Genomic DNA, 20,433 nt, shown 5'->3' with positions numbered 1-20,433 from the left:
GTTGGTATGTAGAAAGAAAGAAAAGCAGTTCCCGGCAAATATACGGTATAAAAATGTGGCGCTGGGTGTTAAATCTCTTGTCCATGCGATTTAAATACCTACAGCGATATAAAAATCGTAATAAAACGACAAGTTCATAAACGTTCTTGATATTGCAAATTATGTAGCCGTTTCTGTTGGATTTAAATTCAAATAAACTGTGTCTCTGCTATTCGAGCACTTTTCTACCGGCGACTGCTCGAACGGCGCAGATCGCACCAACTGTCAAGCGGGCGCTGCAGATCGGAAAGCGAATGCGAATGCGTTTGTTTACATGTCGTCCAGTGGTTCTGTGCCGCTTGTTGGCCGGTTGTCCTGTGAATCGTTCCTGTAAAAACATGTCCAAAATCCTTAAAGAATGTGTGATAAAGCCCCTGTCGCCCGAATATCTACCGATACGCATCAACACGGAGCAAACGATGGTGGGCCGCAGCCCGGAAACACAAATACAGGATGAGCTTTGTTCGCGAAAGCAAGGTAGGCCAGAGATGTGGAAGCGCCGGACACGGTCCATGGTGTGTGCGCTATTATAAACCTTCTCTACTAATTCTCACAGTTTGCCTGAAAGCGAATCTGGAACAAGGATACGTGTTGGTAAAATCGCTTGGCTTGAACCCGTCCGTGCTGAATGGCAAGGAGCTGAAGCGGAACATCGGCTACGAGGCGGTACACGGGGACATACTGGAACTGGTGCCCGGCATGTACAAGTACGTGTTTGACTTCATATACGAGCCCAGCACCAGCGAGGAAGAAAAAGGTCCCCAGACAAGCAAAAAAAGCAGCAGTGCATCCAGTTCGGGAAACAGAAGCGGTTCGAGCCGGACCAATGCCAGCAGCACCAGCAATGGAAAGCGTTCGCGCGAAGAAAGCTCGCCGAAGGAGGAAACGGAGTTCGTGCCAAAGGTGGAAAAGACATCGAAACGATCCAGTTCCGGAAAGAGAAGCAGCCCGAGCCGGTCCAATGCCAGCAACTCGGGCAGCGAAAAGCGTTCGCGCGAGGAAAGCTCCCCGAAACGATCCAAACAAGCAGCCAGTCCGGTTCCGGTGGAAAAGCGAAAGCTCTCGTTAGCACCCACGACCGAAGGAAGGTGGGAAGCGTCAGACGATAAGCTGCTACACATCTTCACCAGTGCCGGCGTGATGGCGTCGGAAAAGGTGGCCGCCTACGATATGGACGGCACGCTGATAAAAACCAAATCCGGCAACGTGTTCCCGAAATCGATCGACGACTGGCAGATCGCGTTCGCGGAGGTGCCGGCCAAGCTGAAGTCGCTGCACCGCAACGGCTACAAGCTGGTCATCTTCACCAATCAGGCCGGCATCGGTAAGGGCAAGGTGCGCATCGAGGACTTTCGGCAGAAGATCGAATCGCTGGTGCGGAAACTGGGCGTCCCGATGCAGGTGTTCATTTCGACCGGCTCGGGCAAGTACCGGAAGCCCCGGACGGGCATGTGGCAAACGCTGTGCGACAGGCAGCAGAAGGACGACGGTGTGCAGATCGATCGAGCCCGCAGCTTCTACGTCGGCGATGCCGCCGGTCGGCCCGAGCTGAAGAAGCCCGTCAAGCGCAAGAAAGACCACTCGTCGGCCGACCGGCTGCTCGCACTGAACGTGGGCATTCGCTTTCTGACGCCCGAGGAACACTTCCAGAACCTGCCCGAGATGCCGTGGACCAAGCCGGAGTTTGATCCGCGCGAGGCGTGCCGGCTGGCGGTGAACGAGCCGCTCCTAGTGCCGGCCGGTGCATCGTTGACCGGGTCGGGGCAGGAGGTGATCGTGATGGTGGGATTTCCGGGCTCGGGCAAGAGCCACTTCGTTAGGGAGCATCTCGCGCCGAAGGGATACGACATTGTGAACCGGGATACGCTTGGCTCGTGGCAGAAGTGCGTGGTGCAGATGGAGCTGTCGCTGCGGCAGGGCAAAAGTGTGGCGGTGGACAACCTCAGCCCGGACGTGGAAAGCCGCAAGCGGTACGTGCTGGTGGCGAACCGTGCCAAGGTCCCGGTGCGCTGCTTCCTGATGGATGTCGGCTACAAGCACGCACGCCACAACAACGAGTTCCGGGAGATGACGGACCGGTCGCACTCCACCATCTCGGAGCTGGTTTTTAATTCGTACAAGTAAGGCTTGGGTTTGGGGCCGGAGCGGATGTATGGGGAGATATTTACTTACCCTTTGGTTTCTTTCTCCCTTTTTAGATCCAAATTTCAAGAGCCGACCGTTGCGGAAGGCTTCACGGAAATCGTCAAGGTGAAGTTTGTACCGAAGTTTGCCTCAAAGAGCCACGAAGATCTGTACCGGATGTTTTTGCTGGAAAAGTAGATGGCAGCGCATGGTTTTACCTTTTCGATAGCAGTTTACGTTTGTACCTTTTTACACAATTCGACCATCACACCCTAAATGATACGGCAGCCGGTTTTAGGAGGATAATTCGAATGTATTTGCATAATTGAATGGATGAAAGAACACAGTTAAATAAAACAATAAGTTCGCCGAAAGTTTAAACAAAGGGCTGTACATTCTTTTCCAATACGGATAGTGTGGCGATGATCACTAGATGCCGAAGACATGATTGTCCCTGCTTCGGACGTTACGTCCTCTAGCGTTTCATTTCAACGCACTGCCATCGCGTCAAAATACGTAGTCAAGCGTAGCAGGCTGGAAGCTCACCCGTATCAGAGCAGATAATATTTCCAAGATAAAGTGAACGAAATCCGCGGCTTAAAATAGGGGACAAGTGCGCTTACAATCAGTATTCCTCATTCGTGTGGTGCAAGAGTAGTTAAAACGGCTTTCCACTCAACCCTCGGAGCCGGTTGTCTGGAATATGGGTAATATATAATGTAATTTACAAAGCTTATGTCCACCTAAATATACCATAGTGCATCGATCAGCTGATCATCGTCATCATCAAACTGTCATCACTTATTAGTAAACAACGCATTCGACCGGTAGAATGCCGTGGTGAAAGTGTAAAATATTAGTTATTAAATATAAACGCTAATCTTCTGCAGAAGTTAAGGGAGCAAAGCTACAAACAACGGAATCATCTGAGGAAAGAAACTTCTTAGCTAAAGCAGAATTGAAAACGTTTGCAGAGGAAACCACATTGAGGTGAGTCATCTCTCTATTTGTGTTTCACTGCCTAAATCTTATGTGTGCTGGGATATTGCATTCCAAACTCATTTCCAAAAAAGTTGAAGCCATATTTTTATTTTTCATTTTAAAGCAAAATGAATGAAGAAGCTCTTCCCAATGCACCGCGAAGGGAGCTGTTAAAAGAGGCAGACTTGTTAGCGCAAGTAAGTAGCGGTAAAGGAAAATCTTCCCGTCACGGCGATTCCTACCAGCTGGGAATGGGGTTGGTGGTGACATTGCGTGCGTTCCGGATGCATCAACTGGACAGGACATTTAAGTTCGTGATCGTCATGGAGGATCCTGCCGGGAAAGATTTCGATGACATCATGTACCATTACTCATCGGACCGGCTTTCCTCTGGCACTGTCAGCATACAGGCAAAGCATAAGCAAAGCAATGACGATGACGGTAAACAAGGGGTGCTTACGGAAGATTTGCTGCACGCTCGATGGGACAGTAAGCCCAAGCCATCGTTCTCGATTGCGAAATACTTCATCTCGTTTCTGGAGGTGGATCAGAACCTGGGTACAACAACGCGATCGTATGTATTATGCACCAATTACGTGCTGCATAAAAGCTTAAAAGGACAGTTTATTAAGAGGGAACAACAGTCGGATGAAGATATGCTGCAGTTCTGCTATGATGTTGGGGCAACCTGCTACCAGATTAATCCAGAGCATGAAAACAAAACATTAGAGGATCAACTGATCAACAGCGCTCTAGCCAAGCTTGGAAAGTTGATGGCAAACGATGTGTTTCATAGAAAAGAGATTATATGCAAAGATTCACTGTACTATACCTTCGCTGGGTTCATTAACAAATGTGTGGATCGTTGTGATGCAAACGCAACTGGATTCAAGTTTAACGAAGTCTACTTCAATGCGGCACCAAACACACACATAGGAATATTTCGTACAGAGTTTGCGAAGGAGTGCCAAAGGTTAATGAAGGATGGCAAATTAAAAATAAGAGAAATTTTGAAAACAGCTATAATAAGGTTCGATCAAAGCTCATTGACTGCAGCGCTTTCTAAGGAAGAAAGTTTAGAACAGTTAATTTCAAAGTTTTACCAATCGTTCATGCTCGTTTGCCAAACGCCACACGAAGAGGAACTGATGAGCAAAGCAAAAGACCTGCTACCAAAGTGGTGCAGTGCGGAGCTGGTTTTAGATAAGCTGCATACGTTGCTGTTCAATGCAATGAAGAGTGCGACACCGGATCCGATTAGTTTGACATTTCTGCAAGAAAAGTTCCGAGAAGTTGATCCCAACGTAAATTTTACGCTTTTAAAATGTAGATCAAAAGAGTATTTAGACTCGATGCAGCAGAAATATCCTTTCATTCAAATAGACCCGGAACGATTAAAACGCTCGAAGCTGAACAGTTTCATTGCTAGCGAGAATTCTGGTGGTATTTATGAGTTTAAATGCTCGCTCAATTTGGATGTGAGCTCGCTGATTGTAGGGCAGACATTATTATTACATCGGTATGAAACACTGTTCATTGATAGTGCCATGCACCAGGATAAAAAGGAACTGTTGAATATTCTGGACGATCTGATGTCTTATCTGAAGGATGTCAATCATCCCACCATCAAGTTGATAACGTTTTGGGGAAAACTGGAGGCAGAAAATCTATGCGAAATCAAGAAACTGTGTGAACGCTATCATCAAAAAGTAGTGATTGTAGAACAGATTCTAGATAGCGTTGAACATTTTTCGATGGATGAGCTCATAGGCGAAGCAAAGGAACAGCTGTTCCATGATCATGAAAATCAAATCATCTTTGGTACAGTCACACCGCTGACCAGCATTATACACGAAAAAGATGATTTGAGCTTTTTGTTGAACGTGTTAGAGATATTGAATCAGCCTGAGAAGATGGCTAGGTACGATTCGATCGAACACAATTATGAACAGATTAAACCCTGGTACATTCACCGCCAATTCGTACCATTGGATTCTCCGCCAGAGGAAGAGAACATCACACGAAATGGCAACGTAACCTATAGTGCAAATTCGTTTGGGCAGCAAGCAGAAGTTCATTTTGCAGAAATGGTTCATTATCTTCATGATTATGATAAGGACACTATGTCAGATGTAAAGAAGACTCTAGCGTTGAGCGAAGAAACACAAGATCCTCCTGGTTGCCGGGATGACGAAAATGATGGGAAAGTGTACATTTTCCTAAACGAAGCTGGGGAGGGCAAGACCACCTACTTTACCTGGCTGGCCTGGCGCTTGTCAACGTACGATCGGTCGCTGTATGTAATCAAGCTGATGGCATTGGAATATTCGACAGATTTCGAACGTTTGGAAGAATGCGGAGTAGACCATTGGAACGACACACAGATCGTGAGGCTTCTGTATCGTTTCATTCACCTGGCGCTGTTTGTTCCGAGCGTCTGCAGGCGTACGATCGAAGAGACGGATGTCCACAGAGCTGAGGCCGATCGATGTGCGGAACTGATCAGCCTGTCAAATGGACGAATAGTGCTCGACGAGACAAAGACAAAAGTTCTGACAGTGATGCAACTGATCGAGCTACGGTTGTTTCGAGAGAAGTTTAATCAAAACCAGCTCGTACTGATCCTCGATGGGTTTGATGAGATCGCCCCTTACTACAAGGATGTGGTGATGAAGTGTTTTGCTTGGTTTGCGCGTTTCGAGAGAATCCGTAGCGTGTATCTTTCGAGCCGGCCGTATGATTTCGAAAACGATCTTAAGAATGCCTTTCAGAATTGTAAAATGAATCGTCTGAAGATGTTATCTCGGCAAAATTTTATACATTTCCTGCACAAGTATCTTTTACTGAACATAGAAGATTACAGGGACTGTGAAAAGGATCAACGAGTGAATTTCCTCACTATACTGTATGTTATTATAACAGATGGTTTGAAAGATTCTGTTTCCGTTCCACTCTTGTTAGACATGGTACTTCTTACTTTACGGCCTACGATACGGGAACACGTAAATTTCAAGTCCTGCAGAGCATCAAACCGTCTTTTGGGGATTGCCAAATTGGACAAGTTACAGCTGATGGAGCAATTCGTTGCTAGGAAGTTGGAAATTTTTAACACCGACAAGTCCGGAATGACCAACTCATCTGCCAAGACAGCTGTTGCTAAGAAAAAGGAAGAGCAAGAGAACAAACGCATTAAACAACGTCACGCATTGCTAGCCATGTACGCTCTGTTCAATAGTGAAGATAGGGCAAAGCTGCTGTCCGGTCGCGAACAAGCCCAAGCCATCGAGTTGCTAGAGGAAGCGATGCAGGGCGAAGAGAAAACGGGCATCATTTCAGGAGTAAGAGACGGTATACCTCAGTTTGTGCATCGCATGTTTGCAGAATATTTTGTAGCGTGCTGGCTGTATCAAAACATGGCCCGGTTCAAGCAGGAAAGCGTATTCAAGTCTCAAACCATCTGGGCACAGCCGATGAAGCAAGTGCGAGAGTTTTTCAATCGAATGATACTGCAGAAAAGCGAAGGATGTGATCTACACCGAGCTGTGGTGGATGGGTCCTATGATTTGAGTCAAAACATTGTGAAGAGAAAGCTTTCCTCCCTGACTGTGAAGGATAGTGTTGGCCGATTGGCGTTACACGTAGATTCCAGCAATGGGATAATCTATAATGATCGCTTTCTAAAGATAATTCCATGTGAAATAATCAATCAGAGAGATGAACTGTTCTGTTGGAATGCCTTGGATTATGCATTTGTCTGCAACAATAATATTGCAATAGGCAATCTTCTTAAGTGTAGCGTGCAGCTGAATGTGGAGATTTTATTGGATCAGCTGTTTTCCAATGATGATACAGATACTTTGATTATGCAGGGCATCACTTACGCCTGGTCTTTGCAGGGTTGTTCAAAAGTCGAAATCGCCGATGAAATACTCAGTCGTGTCGTAGAACGTCTGCTAAACGAACGAATGCTAGATATTTACACTGCGCGTACGAAATTAAACTCGTTGTCGGTTTTAGAATTTTGCGCCAAGTTTAACTTCGATCGTTTTTTCCATCAGCTTGTCACACAGGTTGGTGCACCTCTGATGCAGAACATGGCCGCTGGTCTGGGCGATCGTTTATTCCAGATAGCTTTCGAGCAAACGGCTCACACGTTTATTAAATATCTTATTGAACAGTGCAAGCTTCCCTTGCCATCGATAAACGATATGCGTGGCTTAATCGACGGTGTCAAAAAGGCAATACAAAACGGTGACGGAGAGCTGTTTAAAATTCTTTTCCGGCAGCTGTGTCTGCAACGAGAAATAATCTGTACGGCTGAAAACGACCTCATCGATGATATTGACAAAAAGATCTTTGAACCATTCGAAGTAGAAATTGGTTTAAAAAATGAATGCTGTGTATATCACTCCGGAAACGTTAAGCTCACAGTACCGGAATATTCATTTTTGGACGAAAACGTGGCAGACTACTTAATAGAAGTTTTGGTAACTACAGCAGTACATGTAGGAAACGTATCGATTGTTAGTTACATATTGCAAAAGACGAAAACGATCGTAACAAACAGGCTGATTGTGACGATTATGCGATTATTTCCCAAGTCACAACCTTTGTGTCACAAAAAATCCATACCGGCGTTCAGGTATTTGCTCCACAAAACAATCGATCTTCGTAGTGTTGATGTAGAGGGTCGCAATTTGTTTCACATGATCGCTCAAAACGGTTGCTGCTACATGTTGCCCTGTCTGATGGAGAAAGGGTTCGATCCGAACGAGGCTAATCCTCAGAACGGGTGGAATGGTTTTCACTATCTCGTGTCCTGTTTGGATGAAGTCGGCTTACGTGTGCCTAAGACATTGGTACGCCTTCTACCGTATCATGCCAATAGCGACTGGAAAACTGCAGGCGAGGATTTGTTTAACTTTGCGATCAATAGATCGCAGTGGATTGTTGCACAGTTGCTATTTCAAACACATTGCCAGGCCCTTTCGAAGTCACGAAAACGGAGTGCGCTTTTGAGTTTGATTAAACGAATGCTGCGACAACATGAAACGGAAATTGTACTTAAGTTTTTGTTATTTGTATGGTATAATAGTAGCTGGAATGGACTATCGGAGGATGGAAATTGGCATAACATCTATGACAGCCTTCTTCGCAGGGTACCGGTTGTTTGAAGTTGTATAATCTTATAAGGTGAGGTATAGGATTGCTATTAGAAATTACTACTTAGACTACAAGTCATTGTGGCATCGCTACTAAGTTGTTAGTTATAGTTATATTATTTTTACGATGAATTAAATGATTATTTTAAAATAAACACTTTGTATGTTATATAAGTGTACTATTTATTTAGTTCAATTCTTTAAAAAAAGGAAAAGGTAAGCAAAAGGTGAAGGGATCACCATTACGCCAGGTATGTACACACTCAAGTACAGCACTATTCCGATAAAATCACTTAGAATAAGTACTCCATCCTGTAACTACGATTTTTTGTTTTTGTTTTTGTTTGTACCTTTTTACACAATTCAATCATCACACCCTAAATGATATGGCAGCCGGCTATAGGAAGAGAATTCGAATATATTTGAAGAATTGAATGAACGAAGGAACGCAGTTAAATAAAACAGTAAGTTCGCCGGATGTTAAAATTTATACAAAGGTCGTACCATATTTCCCAGTACGGATAGTGTAGCGATGACCACTAGATGGCGAAGACATAGTTCTAGTATCCACTATTACGCCCTCTAGTGGCATTTCAACGCACTTTCTACACGTTCAATTACGTTTTATGTCAAACGTAGCAGGCTGGAAGCTCGTTCGTATCAGAGCAGATAAGTTACTTCCAAGATAAAGTGAATGGAACACGCGGCATAAAATATGTGACAAGTGCGCTTACAATCAGTGTTCCTCAATCGTGCGGTGTGTGAGGAGTTAAAAACGGCTTTTAACTCAGTTTGCCTGAAGTGCAAGACGTGTATGATGTGCTGTGGTACGGCGATCGTTTGCAGGACTCTGGTTTCGGTAAGTTTTTCTGAACAATCCCGAAGAGCATTCATTTTACAATAGCTTTCACATGAACTGGGGCGCTGGAAAAGAAGTTGTACCAACGCTAACACCGTTTTAACGTTCTCTTAGGAATCAAGGCTGAAACAGATGAGTGATATTATACACGCTCTACTTGAGTAATGTCAGAAGTATGGAACGAGTTTACACTAACAATGACGGTGGTCTTCCACCGGGGGGTTCCACTCCATCGTTCGCTGCTGTTCAGTTTGTCCTGAACACAGACAAAGGACGATCCACCCTTCATGGCAGCTCGTACCATCTTCGACTCGGAATGGTTATCATCCTCAGGGCCTTTAAAATGCACCGGCAGGACAGCGGGTTCGGCTTTACGATGGCAATGGAGGTTCCTGCCGCCGGAAAGTTTGACGACATTATGTACCATTATCGGTCGTCGGTCCGACAGGCCTCCGGGACCTTATTCATACAGGCGAAACATAGACAAATTGCAGATAGTGAGGACAGTCCGTCTCAAAAAACCACAATGAAGCATCGGGAAGCAACGCAAAGCAAGAATATGGCACTAACAGAGGATGTTTTATTTGAAACGTGGGACTCCAACGCATCATTTTCGATTCCGATGTATTTTATGTCATTTCTCGAAGTCGATCAACACCTTCCAGAGGACGCTCGGTACGTGCTCTGTACGAATGCTGCCCTTGATAAGAGCATCGAAAGCTTCTTTACGACAAACCAGCAAGAGGACGCCGTTCTGTTACAGCTGTGCGACGACATAGGAGCCACGTGTTATCAGTTTGATCGCGATAAACCGTTCCCAAATCTGGCTGATACGCTGAGAGACTCGTGTCTAGCTAAATTGGGAAAGCTTATCGCGCTGCACATGATGAAAGACGTTCTGATCAAGTTCAATGACGCGTTATTCAACACTTTCGCTGGCTTGATAAGCGAATGTCTGAGGCCATTGGAAAAGGAAAAGGTCGAATCATCTGAAATCTCATACACGATCAAGGAAGATGACGAGCCTGCAGATCCATCCACCCCAGCCGGAAAGCTTCTGACTGCGTTCAAAAGAGAATACGACATGATGATAGAAAAAAGTAAGCAAAAGAAGGATGTAACACGCCAATTAAAAATCAGGGTTGATAGAAACTCTTTCGCCAATGCTCTTAGCGCAGGTGATTCAGAATGGAGCGCAAAGTTCAATGTGAAATTGCACAGGTTTTACGAAAAATTTGTGCTCGTATGTAACTCCTTGAACGAAGAAAAGCTACGTACACAAGCTATGACGCTTTTGCCGGAGTGGTGCAATGCCGAACATGGCACGGTGCTGGACAAGCTGCAGGTATTACTGTTTGAGGCAATGAAGAGTACGAAACCCGTCCCGGTCGACTTGAAGTTTGTGAGGGAGAAGTTTATGGAAATAGAGCTCAAGCCGAGCATTTCGCTTGTGAAAAGTAGATCCAACGAATATTTTACCGGCTGGATTAGGGAACATCCTCACATAAAAATAGATCCAGATCGTTTAAGGCGCTCTGAGCTGAATAGTTTTATTGCTAGCAAGAATGCTGGAGGAATGTATGAGTTCAAGTGCTCTCTGAATATGGATGTAAGCTCTCTTATTGTAGAGCAGACGCTATCATTACATCAGTATGAGACACTGTTCATTGACAGTGCTTTATATCATGAGAAAAAGGAAATGTTGAATATGCTGCATGACGTATTGTCTTACCTGCGGGATGTAGAACATCCAACTATCAAGCTGATAACAATTCGAGGGAGATTTGAGCAAGAAAATCTATGCGAAATCAAGAATCTATCTGAACGTTACCATCAGAAAGTAGTGATTGTAATGGAGACGGGAATCGCTGAAAACTTTGAACATGAGAATCAAATAAACTTAGGAACAGTTGTATCATACAGTTCGAAAATTTCAAACATAGTACATGAAAATCTCTCTAAGAACAATAAGAAACTGTCCGACTACAACGATCTGAAAGTAGAAAGGTTTACTATACATGATCTTACAGGCGAAGCAAAGAAACAGTTGTACCGACAATATGCGTATCACGTCATCTTTGAAACAGTTATCCCTCTAGCCAGTATTATAAACGAAGAAGATGATTTGAGCTTTTTGTTGAACGTGTTAGAGCTTTTCCGCCAGCCTGAAAAGATGGCTAGATACGATTCAATCGAACACAATTATGAGCAAATTAAACCCTGGTACATTCACCGCCAATTCGTATCATTGGGAACCCCGCCAGAGAAGGAGAACATCATACGAAATGACAACGTAACGTATAGTGCAAATCCGTTTGAGCAGCAAGCAGAAGTTCCTTTTGCAGACCTGGCTAAATATGTTCTTCATAATGATAAGGACACTATGTCAGATGTAAAGAAGACTCTAGCGTTGAGCGAAGAAACACAAGATCCTCCTGGTTGCCGGGATGGCGAAAATGATGGGAAAGTGTACATTTTCCTAAACGATGCTGGAGCGGGCAAGACCACCTACTTCACCTGGCTGGCCTGGCGCTTGTCAACGTACGATCGGTCGCTGTATGTAATCAAACTGATCGCATTGGAATATTCGACAGATTTCGAACGTTTGGAAGAATGCGGAGTAGACCATTGGAATGACACACAGATCGTGAGGCTTCTGTATCGTTTCATTCACCTGGCGCTGTTTGTTCCGAGCGTCTGCAGGCGTACGATCGAAGAGACGGATGTCCACAGAGCTGAGGCCGATCGATGTGCGGAACTGATCAGCCTGTCAAATGGACGAATAGTGCTCGACGAGACAAAGACAAAAGATCTGACAGTGATGCAACTGATCGAGCTACGGTTGTTTCGAGAGAAGTTTAATCAAAACCAGCTCGTACTGATCCTCGATGGGTTCGATGAGATCGCCCCTTACTACAAGGATGTGGTGATGAAGTGTTTCGCTCGTTTCGCTCAGCTAGATGGTTTACGAAACCTGTACATATCCAGCCGTCGGTATGGATTTGAAGAAGCATTTCAGCAAACATTTAGCGACTTCAGTTTGTTCCAGTTGACGAAATATTCCAAGCATGACAAGATATTATCTCTTCACAAATTTCTCCTCTCTAATTACAGTGATTACATTCGTTGCGATTGGGATGATTGGGTGCACTTACTCACTGTACTTTATGTGATTGTTGACGATGCTCTGGCCGATCTGGCAACTGTACCCCTTTGGCTACACACCGGGCTGGTTATGCTACTACCTTTAACAATGAAGTTTGTAAATTTCGATTCCAAATCGATCTCGAAACGTATTTTTGCGCAAACAAAACTAGACGCACTGCATCTGGTGGAAGGCTTTATCGACAAACAGTTGACCAACTACATCACAAGCAAAACGGGGACAACTAATGCCGCTGCTAGAACGGTTGCGGCGCGAAGCAATAAGGCAAGGATGCTCAAACTGCTCAAAGAGCAGCTCATGCTATTGGCCATGTACGCTATGCTAGATTGCAACGGCAGAGACCAACTGCTGTCTATTGAAGAACAAGCTGAAGCTGTGGAATTCATTGAAAAGGTAGCCGAAGGCCAAGAGTTGCTGGGCATTGTGGAAGGCGTGCGAGATGGCGTGCCTCTGTTTAGATATCGACTATTTGCTGAATATTTTGCAGCTTGTTGGTTGTTCGAAAACGAGCCATGTGTGGGTGAGGAAAGTGTTCTTCAATCGCCGTCATTTTTTACAGAATCTTTTGAGCAAGTGCAATTCTTTTACAACCAGCTTTTGGAAAGATAACGTGAGATCAAACGACCGACCTAGGGCGATCATGCCGGCCAAGCCAGCAAGTGTGAGTTATTTGTATTGCAAAAAGCGATCGTGTAATCGGTTTCAGGCCTATGTGAGTTTTTTTTGTGAGATTGAATCACTCTTAAGGCATTTAGGCAGATAGTAGCTAGATGTGGAATATTTGGAATTGATTGGACAATATTTTCATAAAACAATTAACAAAAACGTAAGACTCGTATGGTACATGTGCAAGACAAAAATGAACCTCTCAACAGTTGAATCGCTTGTCCGATCAACGAGAAATCTAGAAATTCATAAGCCTGAAGAAAATAATTGGGACCAAGCCAATGACAATGCAACTAATTTGCCCTTATCTTTCCAGCGAATTAGCTAAACAAAATTGTGAGAATCAAATTTGTTCGAAGAAAAGGTTACACAGAAACATTGCTGCCTGATAATGTAGTAAGATAAGATATCCGGATATGTAAGGTATGGATAACGTATGGAGCGCATACGGGAACGACATACGGTAGAGTAATAGATTCGACACAGTTTTGTCTGCGTTTTTAAGGTGTTTGCATCAAAATCTATCTCGGTGAGTAGACCAATTAGGTAAAATTGAATGTGATAATACGGAACAGAGCAATAGGATTGTATTAGAATGTAACCGAAACCACACATTCCACCAAATGACGTTGTGCTGTGAAGCGTGAAGCCAGAATCGATGACATTCGATGATATTCAATGAAACGGCGTGAAATTGTCTCAATATGTCAGGTTGCACAGTAAGATTATCTACGTGAGTGCATTGCAGATGTTCTCTTTTTAACAGAGAGAATCCCTATAACCTGGAATATAAATTTACTGTCCTAGACAAATCTGAATTCTGGCAAAAGACTAAATTCTGGTTAATCTTCAATTGCAGAACCGCTACATTGGTCTACTAGCAAAAGCGCCGACTGTCGACAAGTCCGGATGTATCTTGTTTCTCATCAAGGTCCAAAATGAACGGTAAACCCAAGCACGATGACGATCGTTCTAACGTCTCAAAAGACACGGACGTTCGACCAGTTTCATCTGATGTCGATGTTATTCGAGCCGTGTTAAATAAAACAGACAAAGGCCGATCCACTCTACATGGTGACTCTTACCATCTGCAACTGGCTGTAATAATGATTCTTCGGGCATTTAAATTTCATCGACAAAACGGAGCGTTTGATTTTACAATTGCATTGGAAGTTGCTGCGGCTGGAAAGTTCGACGACATAATGTTCCACTACTCAACGTCCTCACTATCATCGGGGATCTTGTTCATACAGGCGAAACATAAGCAGATGACTGGCCGTGAAGCTACGTCTTCGAAACAAAGAAAAGCTAAATCGGCGCATTTTGGAACAGCGAAACCAACAAAAGGATCAATGATACCGGAAAGTGCATTACTTGCTGCCTGGGATTCGAATGCAACGTACTCCATTCCGATGTATTTTATGTCATTTCTCGAAGTCGATCAACACCTTCCAGAGGACGCTCGGTACGTGCTCTGTACGAATGCTGCCCTTGATAAGAGCATCGAAAGCTTCTTTACGACAAACCAGCAAGAGGACGCCGTTCTGTTACAGCTGTGCGACGACATAGGAGCCACGTGTTATCAGTTTGATCGCGATAAACCGTTCCCAAATCTGGCTGATACGCTCAGAGACTCGTGTCTAGCTAAATTGGGAAAGCTTATCGCGCTGCACATGATGAAAGACGTTCTGATCAAGTTCAATGACGCGTTATTCAACACTTTCGCTAGCTTGATAAGCGAATGTCTGAGGCCATTGGAAAAGGAAAAGGACGAATCATCTGAAATCTCATACACGATCAAGGAAGATGACGAGCCTGCAGATCCATCCACCCCAGCCGGAAAGCTTCTGACTGCGTTCAAAAGAGAATACGACATGATGATAGAGAAAAGTAAGCAAAAGAAGGATGTAACACGCCAACTAAAAATCAGGCTTGATAGAAATTCTTTCGCCAGTGCTCTTAGCGCAGGTGATTCAGAATGGAGCGCAAAGTTCAATGTGAAATTGCACAGGTTTTACGAAAAATTTGTGCTCGTATGTAACTCCTTGAACGAAGAAAAGCTACGTACACAAGCTATGACGCTTTTGCCGGAGTGGTGCAATGCCGAACATGGCACGGTGCTGGACAAGCTGCAGGTATTACTGTTTGAGACAATGAAGAGTACGAAAACTGTCCCGGTCGACTTGAAGTTTGTGAGGGAGAAGTTTATGGAAATAGAGCTCAAGCCGAGCATTTCGCTTGTGAAAAGTAGATCCAACGAATATTTTACCGGCTGGATTAGGGAACATCCTCACATAAAAATAGATCCAGATCGTTTAAGGCGCTCTGAGCTGAATAGTTTTATTGCTAGCAAGAATGCTGGAGGAATGTATGAGTTCAAGTGCTCTCTGAATATGGATGTAAGCTCTCTTATTGTAGAGCAGACGCTATCATTACATCAGTATGAGACACTGTTCATTGACAGTGCTTTATATCATGAGAAAAAGGAAATGTTGAATATGCTGCATGACGTATTGTCTTACCTGCGGGATGTAGATCATCTTGTCATCAAGGTGGTAACGATTTTAGGTGAACTCGATCATGATATGCTGGACGAGATTCAATGTATGTCTGTTATCCTTCAGAAAAAGATCATCATCATACAGCAGAGGCCTGAACAACTTCGGATCACGGTAAATGATCTCACGAAGGAGGCCAAACAGCAACTGATGAATCAGAATCTTCAACTGTATGGAACAGTTACCTCACTGACAGGAATTGTACAAGAAGCAGATGATTTGCATTACTTGCTATCGGTATCCAAGCTATGTAATCAAGACGATGGCATCGACCCTACAAATTCAAACAGCAGAAACTTCTCCAAAATTGATCACTGGTACATACAACGGTACCACGTGCCTTATGAAACTGCGGAAGAGGAACAAGGTCGTGTATTCGTGCGACGAAGCTACATAATTATGCAACAAATGCGACAATGGTATTACTACCAGGATGTGTCATTTTCCCAGTTGGCAAGAATATTTGAAGCCATAAAACCAACTGTTTTGTCCCTAGTGCGCAGGGCATGGGATAGGGGGAGTGTCGCATGTACTGCACCAGGGATGGCGGATGACGTTGGTAGTGGTACAAAGGTGTATATTTTCCTAAACGATGCTGGAGCGGGCAAGACCACCTACTTCACCTGGCTGGCCTGGCGCTTGTCAACGTACGATCGGTCGCTGTATGTAATCAAACTGATCGCATTGGAATATTCGACAGATTTCGAACGTTTGGAAGAATGCGGAGTAGACCATTGGAATGACACACAGATCGTGAGGCTTCTGTATCGTTTCATTCACCTGGCGCTGTTTGTTCCGAGCGTCTGCAGGCGTACGATCGAAGAGACGGATGTCCACAGAGCTGAGGCCGATCGATGTGCGGAACTGATCAGCCTGTCAAATGGACGAATAGTGCTCGACGAGACAAAGACAAAAGATCTGACAGCGATGCAACTGATCGAGCTACGGTTGTTTCGAGAGAAGTTTAATCAAAACCAGCTCGTACTGATCCTCGATGGGTTCGATGAGATCGCCCCTTACTACAAGGATGTGGTGATGAAGTGTTTCGCTCGTTTCGCTCAGCTAGATGGTTTACGAAACCTGTACATATCCAGCCGTCCGTACGGATTTGTAGAAGCGTTTAAAAATGCCTTCAGCAACTGTAACATCTGTAAGTTGAAACCGTTTACAGAGGAAGATCAAATCTATTTGCTGCATCTATTTCTTCGCTCGAAGATAGCCGCATACAGCGATTGCCGTTTCGATGAGCTTATACCTGTGGTGGGAATTTTGTACGCCACAGTGAATTTCCAAGAAGGCACGATTCAAAATGTGCCGCTAATGTTTTACATACTGTATGTCACTTTCTTGCCCAAAGTCCAGCGCTACGTGGACTTTGATGCGCAGCAAATTTGTGGTAAAATTTTCATCGAAAAAGGCCTACCATTGCTAGACATGGTGGAAACGTACGTTGACCTAAAGCTGCGCATACACAATGTAGAGAAGGCAGGCCTAACCGATTCTGCCTCCGTTACAGCTGGGGCCAAGGAGATCGAGCAGCTGCTTGCGCGGGATGTAAAGGCAGAGCATGGACTGCTAGGCGCGTACGTCATGTTTCCGAAGTCGTGCTGGAATGAGCTGTTTACCAAGCAGCAGCTCAAGAAAGTAGCACTATACGTGCATAACCTAACACAAGGAGAGGACAGTGGGGGTCTCATTGATAGAATTCAAGACGGCATGCCCTCGTTTGTTCATCGATCGTTTGCGGAGTTCTTTGCAGCATACTGGTTGTCGCAGCACTACAGGCGAGTCCTGGGAAGCGTGAGTTTTTTCCGCTCCGTAACATTTTGGAATGACGATTCGTATCAAGAGATTCACACATTTTTTGAAGCAATGGTCGACAGACAGTGTAGCGACTACCCTGTCCATAATGTAATTAAAAAGCGTTCAACATCATCGGTGGAAGAAATCATATCGCAGGATCCGTCTGCAATCTACAAGAGAGATGGTGTAGGGCGTACGCCGTTTCATCTGCTGGCAAGATACTATTCAAATGAGCTGGTGGAATTGCTTATGAAAAGGAACATTTTGGTGCGCGAGACCGTCTCGTTGAAGGATGAGCTGCTGCAGTGGAGCGTGTTGGACTACGCCTTTGTCTGTAATAATACGACGTATATAGAACAACTGTTAACACTCGGCCCCGATGTCAACTTAGATGTTTTACTGCAACAGCTGCTGACGAGCGACATCGACCTGCTACTTAAGCGCTCCCATACCCTCGTGAATCTGCTAGAAAAACACGACGCCACGCGCGCCTTAACGCGACAGATACATACACGCGTAGTGCAGCATATCTTACGCGACAGGCAACTGAACCTGAACGCTCGCCTTGAGAAACTTAAATCCTTGACAGTGCTAGAGTACTGTACGGAACTCGGCGCGTATGATATGTTCCTGGAGTTTGTAGCACAGTCAGATGATCCGTACCGTGTGTTGGCGACAGACATTAATGGGCTATTTCAAAAAGCGTTCTTGTGCAGGGATACCCGCTTTGTATTCTATTACATCGAGCAACATAACTTTCCCCTCCCGTGGGTGGATAATTTTGCCGGATTTTCCAGCGTTCTGGTCAGCGTATGTGGATCGTATAAAATGTCAACTTTTAAAGTTCTTTTCAAACAGCTGTGTTTGCAACGCAAGATTCGATGCATTAATGAGTCGGCCATTTTACACGAGGAGCTTCCGGATGCTCCCGGAGATGAACAGTTTAATCGTAGGATTGAGAATATGCGTTGCTGTGTTCGCTCTGTTAGGGACATACACAATGATCTGCCAATTTATCAGGAAGGAATACCCTTTCAGGATGAATGTATCGTCGAATGTCTTTTAGCACGAACGATAGATATGGGCTCCATTGAGAAAACTGGTTACGTGCTGCAGATGACTGAAACGGTCGTGACAAACGAGTTGATAGAGAAGATTATGCGCCTACTGCCGAAAGGTGTCAGCCATAAAGAATCCATTGGTACGTTTAAATATCTTTTGCAGCACGCCACCAACCTGTACCAGACGGATAGCGAAGGTCGAAATTTGCTGCACATGATCGCCCAACATGGATGCTTCTTTATGCTGCATTGTCTCGTTGAGAAAGGGGTCGATGTATCGCTGATAAATGCGAAAAACGGCTGGAACGTGTTCCACTATATCGCATCCAGAGCGAACAATGCCCATTCGCTACATTTTGAAACTGATTCACGGAACATAATATTCAAGTACATGTTACAAGCAGTACCGGATCCTGACTATTTGACGGCACGAGACATCGCAGGGTACAGTGTGCTGGATGTTGCAATAGTTAAACAAAACTTTAGTGTGGCTCGCACGATCGTCAACAGCCAGATTAGCCACGTGGTAGGTGGAGCAGAAGAACGGCTGCAGGCTTTGTTCGACAAGGTGAAGCATGTGCTGACGGAGGAACACGAGATGAAGGTAACGAAGTTCTTTTGGTACTTGCATGAATACACGGAGGAGCATGATGAGTGGAGTGAGGTTTATGCCACTGCAGCGAAATGGAAATATAGCAAACCGGATTACACTTCCTCGTAATGATGAGGGGAGTGATCAGATGAGTAGTTGCGACGAGCAACGAGTAGGTTTGATACGATTTGAAATTTAATGAATATTGCGTTTACAACGGTTGAGTCTGGAGAGAGATTTAAATTGTAACTTATCGTATGAGAACCAGATCGCTGGCCTACAATAAACATACACTTTTGGAAACGGCCCGATACTTGTGTTCAACGATAAGTATATTAAATGTTAGTATGTTAGTATATTAAAACCGATTTTGTTTAATGAAGTTTGGATTTTATTCAGAACCATAGCAGAAAACGTCTTGATTTACTTCCGAACGTCTTGGCATTTCCTAAAATTTGCTTTAGGTCTCACCCGGGTCATTCTGCCTCATTCGAAAAGAAATTGTATCAATTGCGCCACTTTCGCATAGCATAGGCTCCCACGGACCGTGAGCACTAGCGGGAAGTTTAATACACAATTTCCTTTTCCTTTTCCATCCTTTTCTATAAACCCTCTTGCGGTTGGAGCTTTGGACTCTGAAGGCCTTTCCTTCGTGTGGCCTGGCCCGAGTTCCGCCGTCAATATAGGTTCTTTTGGTTCCTTGATTTACTGCAACTATCATCCCTAGTTTCGGGTGGTACAATCGATAAAGTTGTATGATTGTTAGGTCTTCATGCCTGTCATGAGAACTTATTAGTACAGTCTTTCGCCGAGTTACGCGAATGATGCTTCCAGGAGGCATTCGCATAACTTAAATTTTCGCGTATGTCAAATATCGCGTTTTTCAGCCATAATATAGTTGAGAATTAGTGATTAATTGAATGGTAGGCATCACCGTTTACACCATGTACGTACATCATCCTGCACCCATATCACATCACCTCGCTTCAGAAGAGCCACATGCGGCCCGTTGATAAATATCAAATGAAATCAAATCCTGTAACTATGAATGTTGTAGCTTTTACAAACACTTTACAAACCTTTGGTAGGTAAGTAGAAAATGGACCGATTTAAATAACTCTAGGAAATGCTCTATCCCTTATATTCTTAGCCCTGGACTCAGTTGCTTTGAGGAATGTGTGTAAAAGCTCCTTCATCAAAACGCTTCCCGCTCTCTTCCAATAATCTCTCCGGCTGCAATATTATGCTGCTTTTACACAAAACGCAAAAGATTCCAAGAGACGGTGTAAACACTTCTTATTTACGAATATCACAAATAATGCGATAGCAAGTGGGTGATGAGTACGACAATTTCTCATTTAATCCTGTTTAGGCACTTCCAGCAGTTCTCGCCTCGATTCTCTGAAGTGTAGAGGCTGCTTT

At 44.4% G+C, this 20,433-nt stretch overlaps 3 protein-coding genes across 3 annotated transcripts; all 3 read left to right on the top strand.

Moving 5' to 3' along the window:
- The first annotated feature begins 89 nt into the window (after positions 1-89).
- On the top strand, positions 90-2,526 carry LOC120958324 (uncharacterized protein F21D5.5). The gene is made up of 3 exons (XM_040381040.2): positions 90-516; positions 596-2,159; positions 2,238-2,526. Exons 1-3 carry the CDS (start codon positions 294-296, stop codon positions 2,359-2,361), a joined length of 1,911 nt encoding a protein of 636 aa, XP_040236974.2. The 5' UTR covers positions 90-293; the 3' UTR covers positions 2,362-2,526.
- A 149-nt stretch (positions 2,527-2,675) lies between these two features.
- LOC125907573 (uncharacterized) lies at positions 2,676-19,337 on the top strand. Its single transcript, XM_049610706.1, has 4 exons — positions 2,676-2,870; positions 3,054-3,153; positions 3,269-5,351; positions 16,129-19,337. Exons 1-4 carry the CDS (start codon positions 2,867-2,869, stop codon positions 19,138-19,140), a joined length of 5,199 nt encoding a protein of 1,732 aa, XP_049466663.1. The 5' UTR covers positions 2,676-2,866; the 3' UTR covers positions 19,141-19,337.
- On the top strand, positions 8,951-13,047 carry LOC120959316 (uncharacterized). The gene is made up of 2 exons (XM_040382614.2): positions 8,951-9,165; positions 9,280-13,047. The coding sequence occupies exon 2, from the start codon at positions 9,341-9,343 to the stop codon at positions 12,938-12,940; it is 3,600 nt and encodes a 1,199-aa protein (XP_040238548.2). The 5' UTR covers positions 8,951-9,165; positions 9,280-9,340; the 3' UTR covers positions 12,941-13,047.
- Positions 19,338-20,433: the final 1,096 nt, after the last annotated feature.

This window comes from Anopheles coluzzii, chromosome 3 (assembly GCF_943734685.1).
Source record: "Anopheles coluzzii chromosome 3, AcolN3, whole genome shotgun sequence".
Lineage (NCBI taxonomy): Eukaryota > Metazoa > Arthropoda > Insecta > Diptera > Culicidae > Anopheles > Anopheles coluzzii.
Note: the sequence above shows the minus strand (reverse complement) of the source record. Positions and strands in the feature narration are given on the sequence as shown.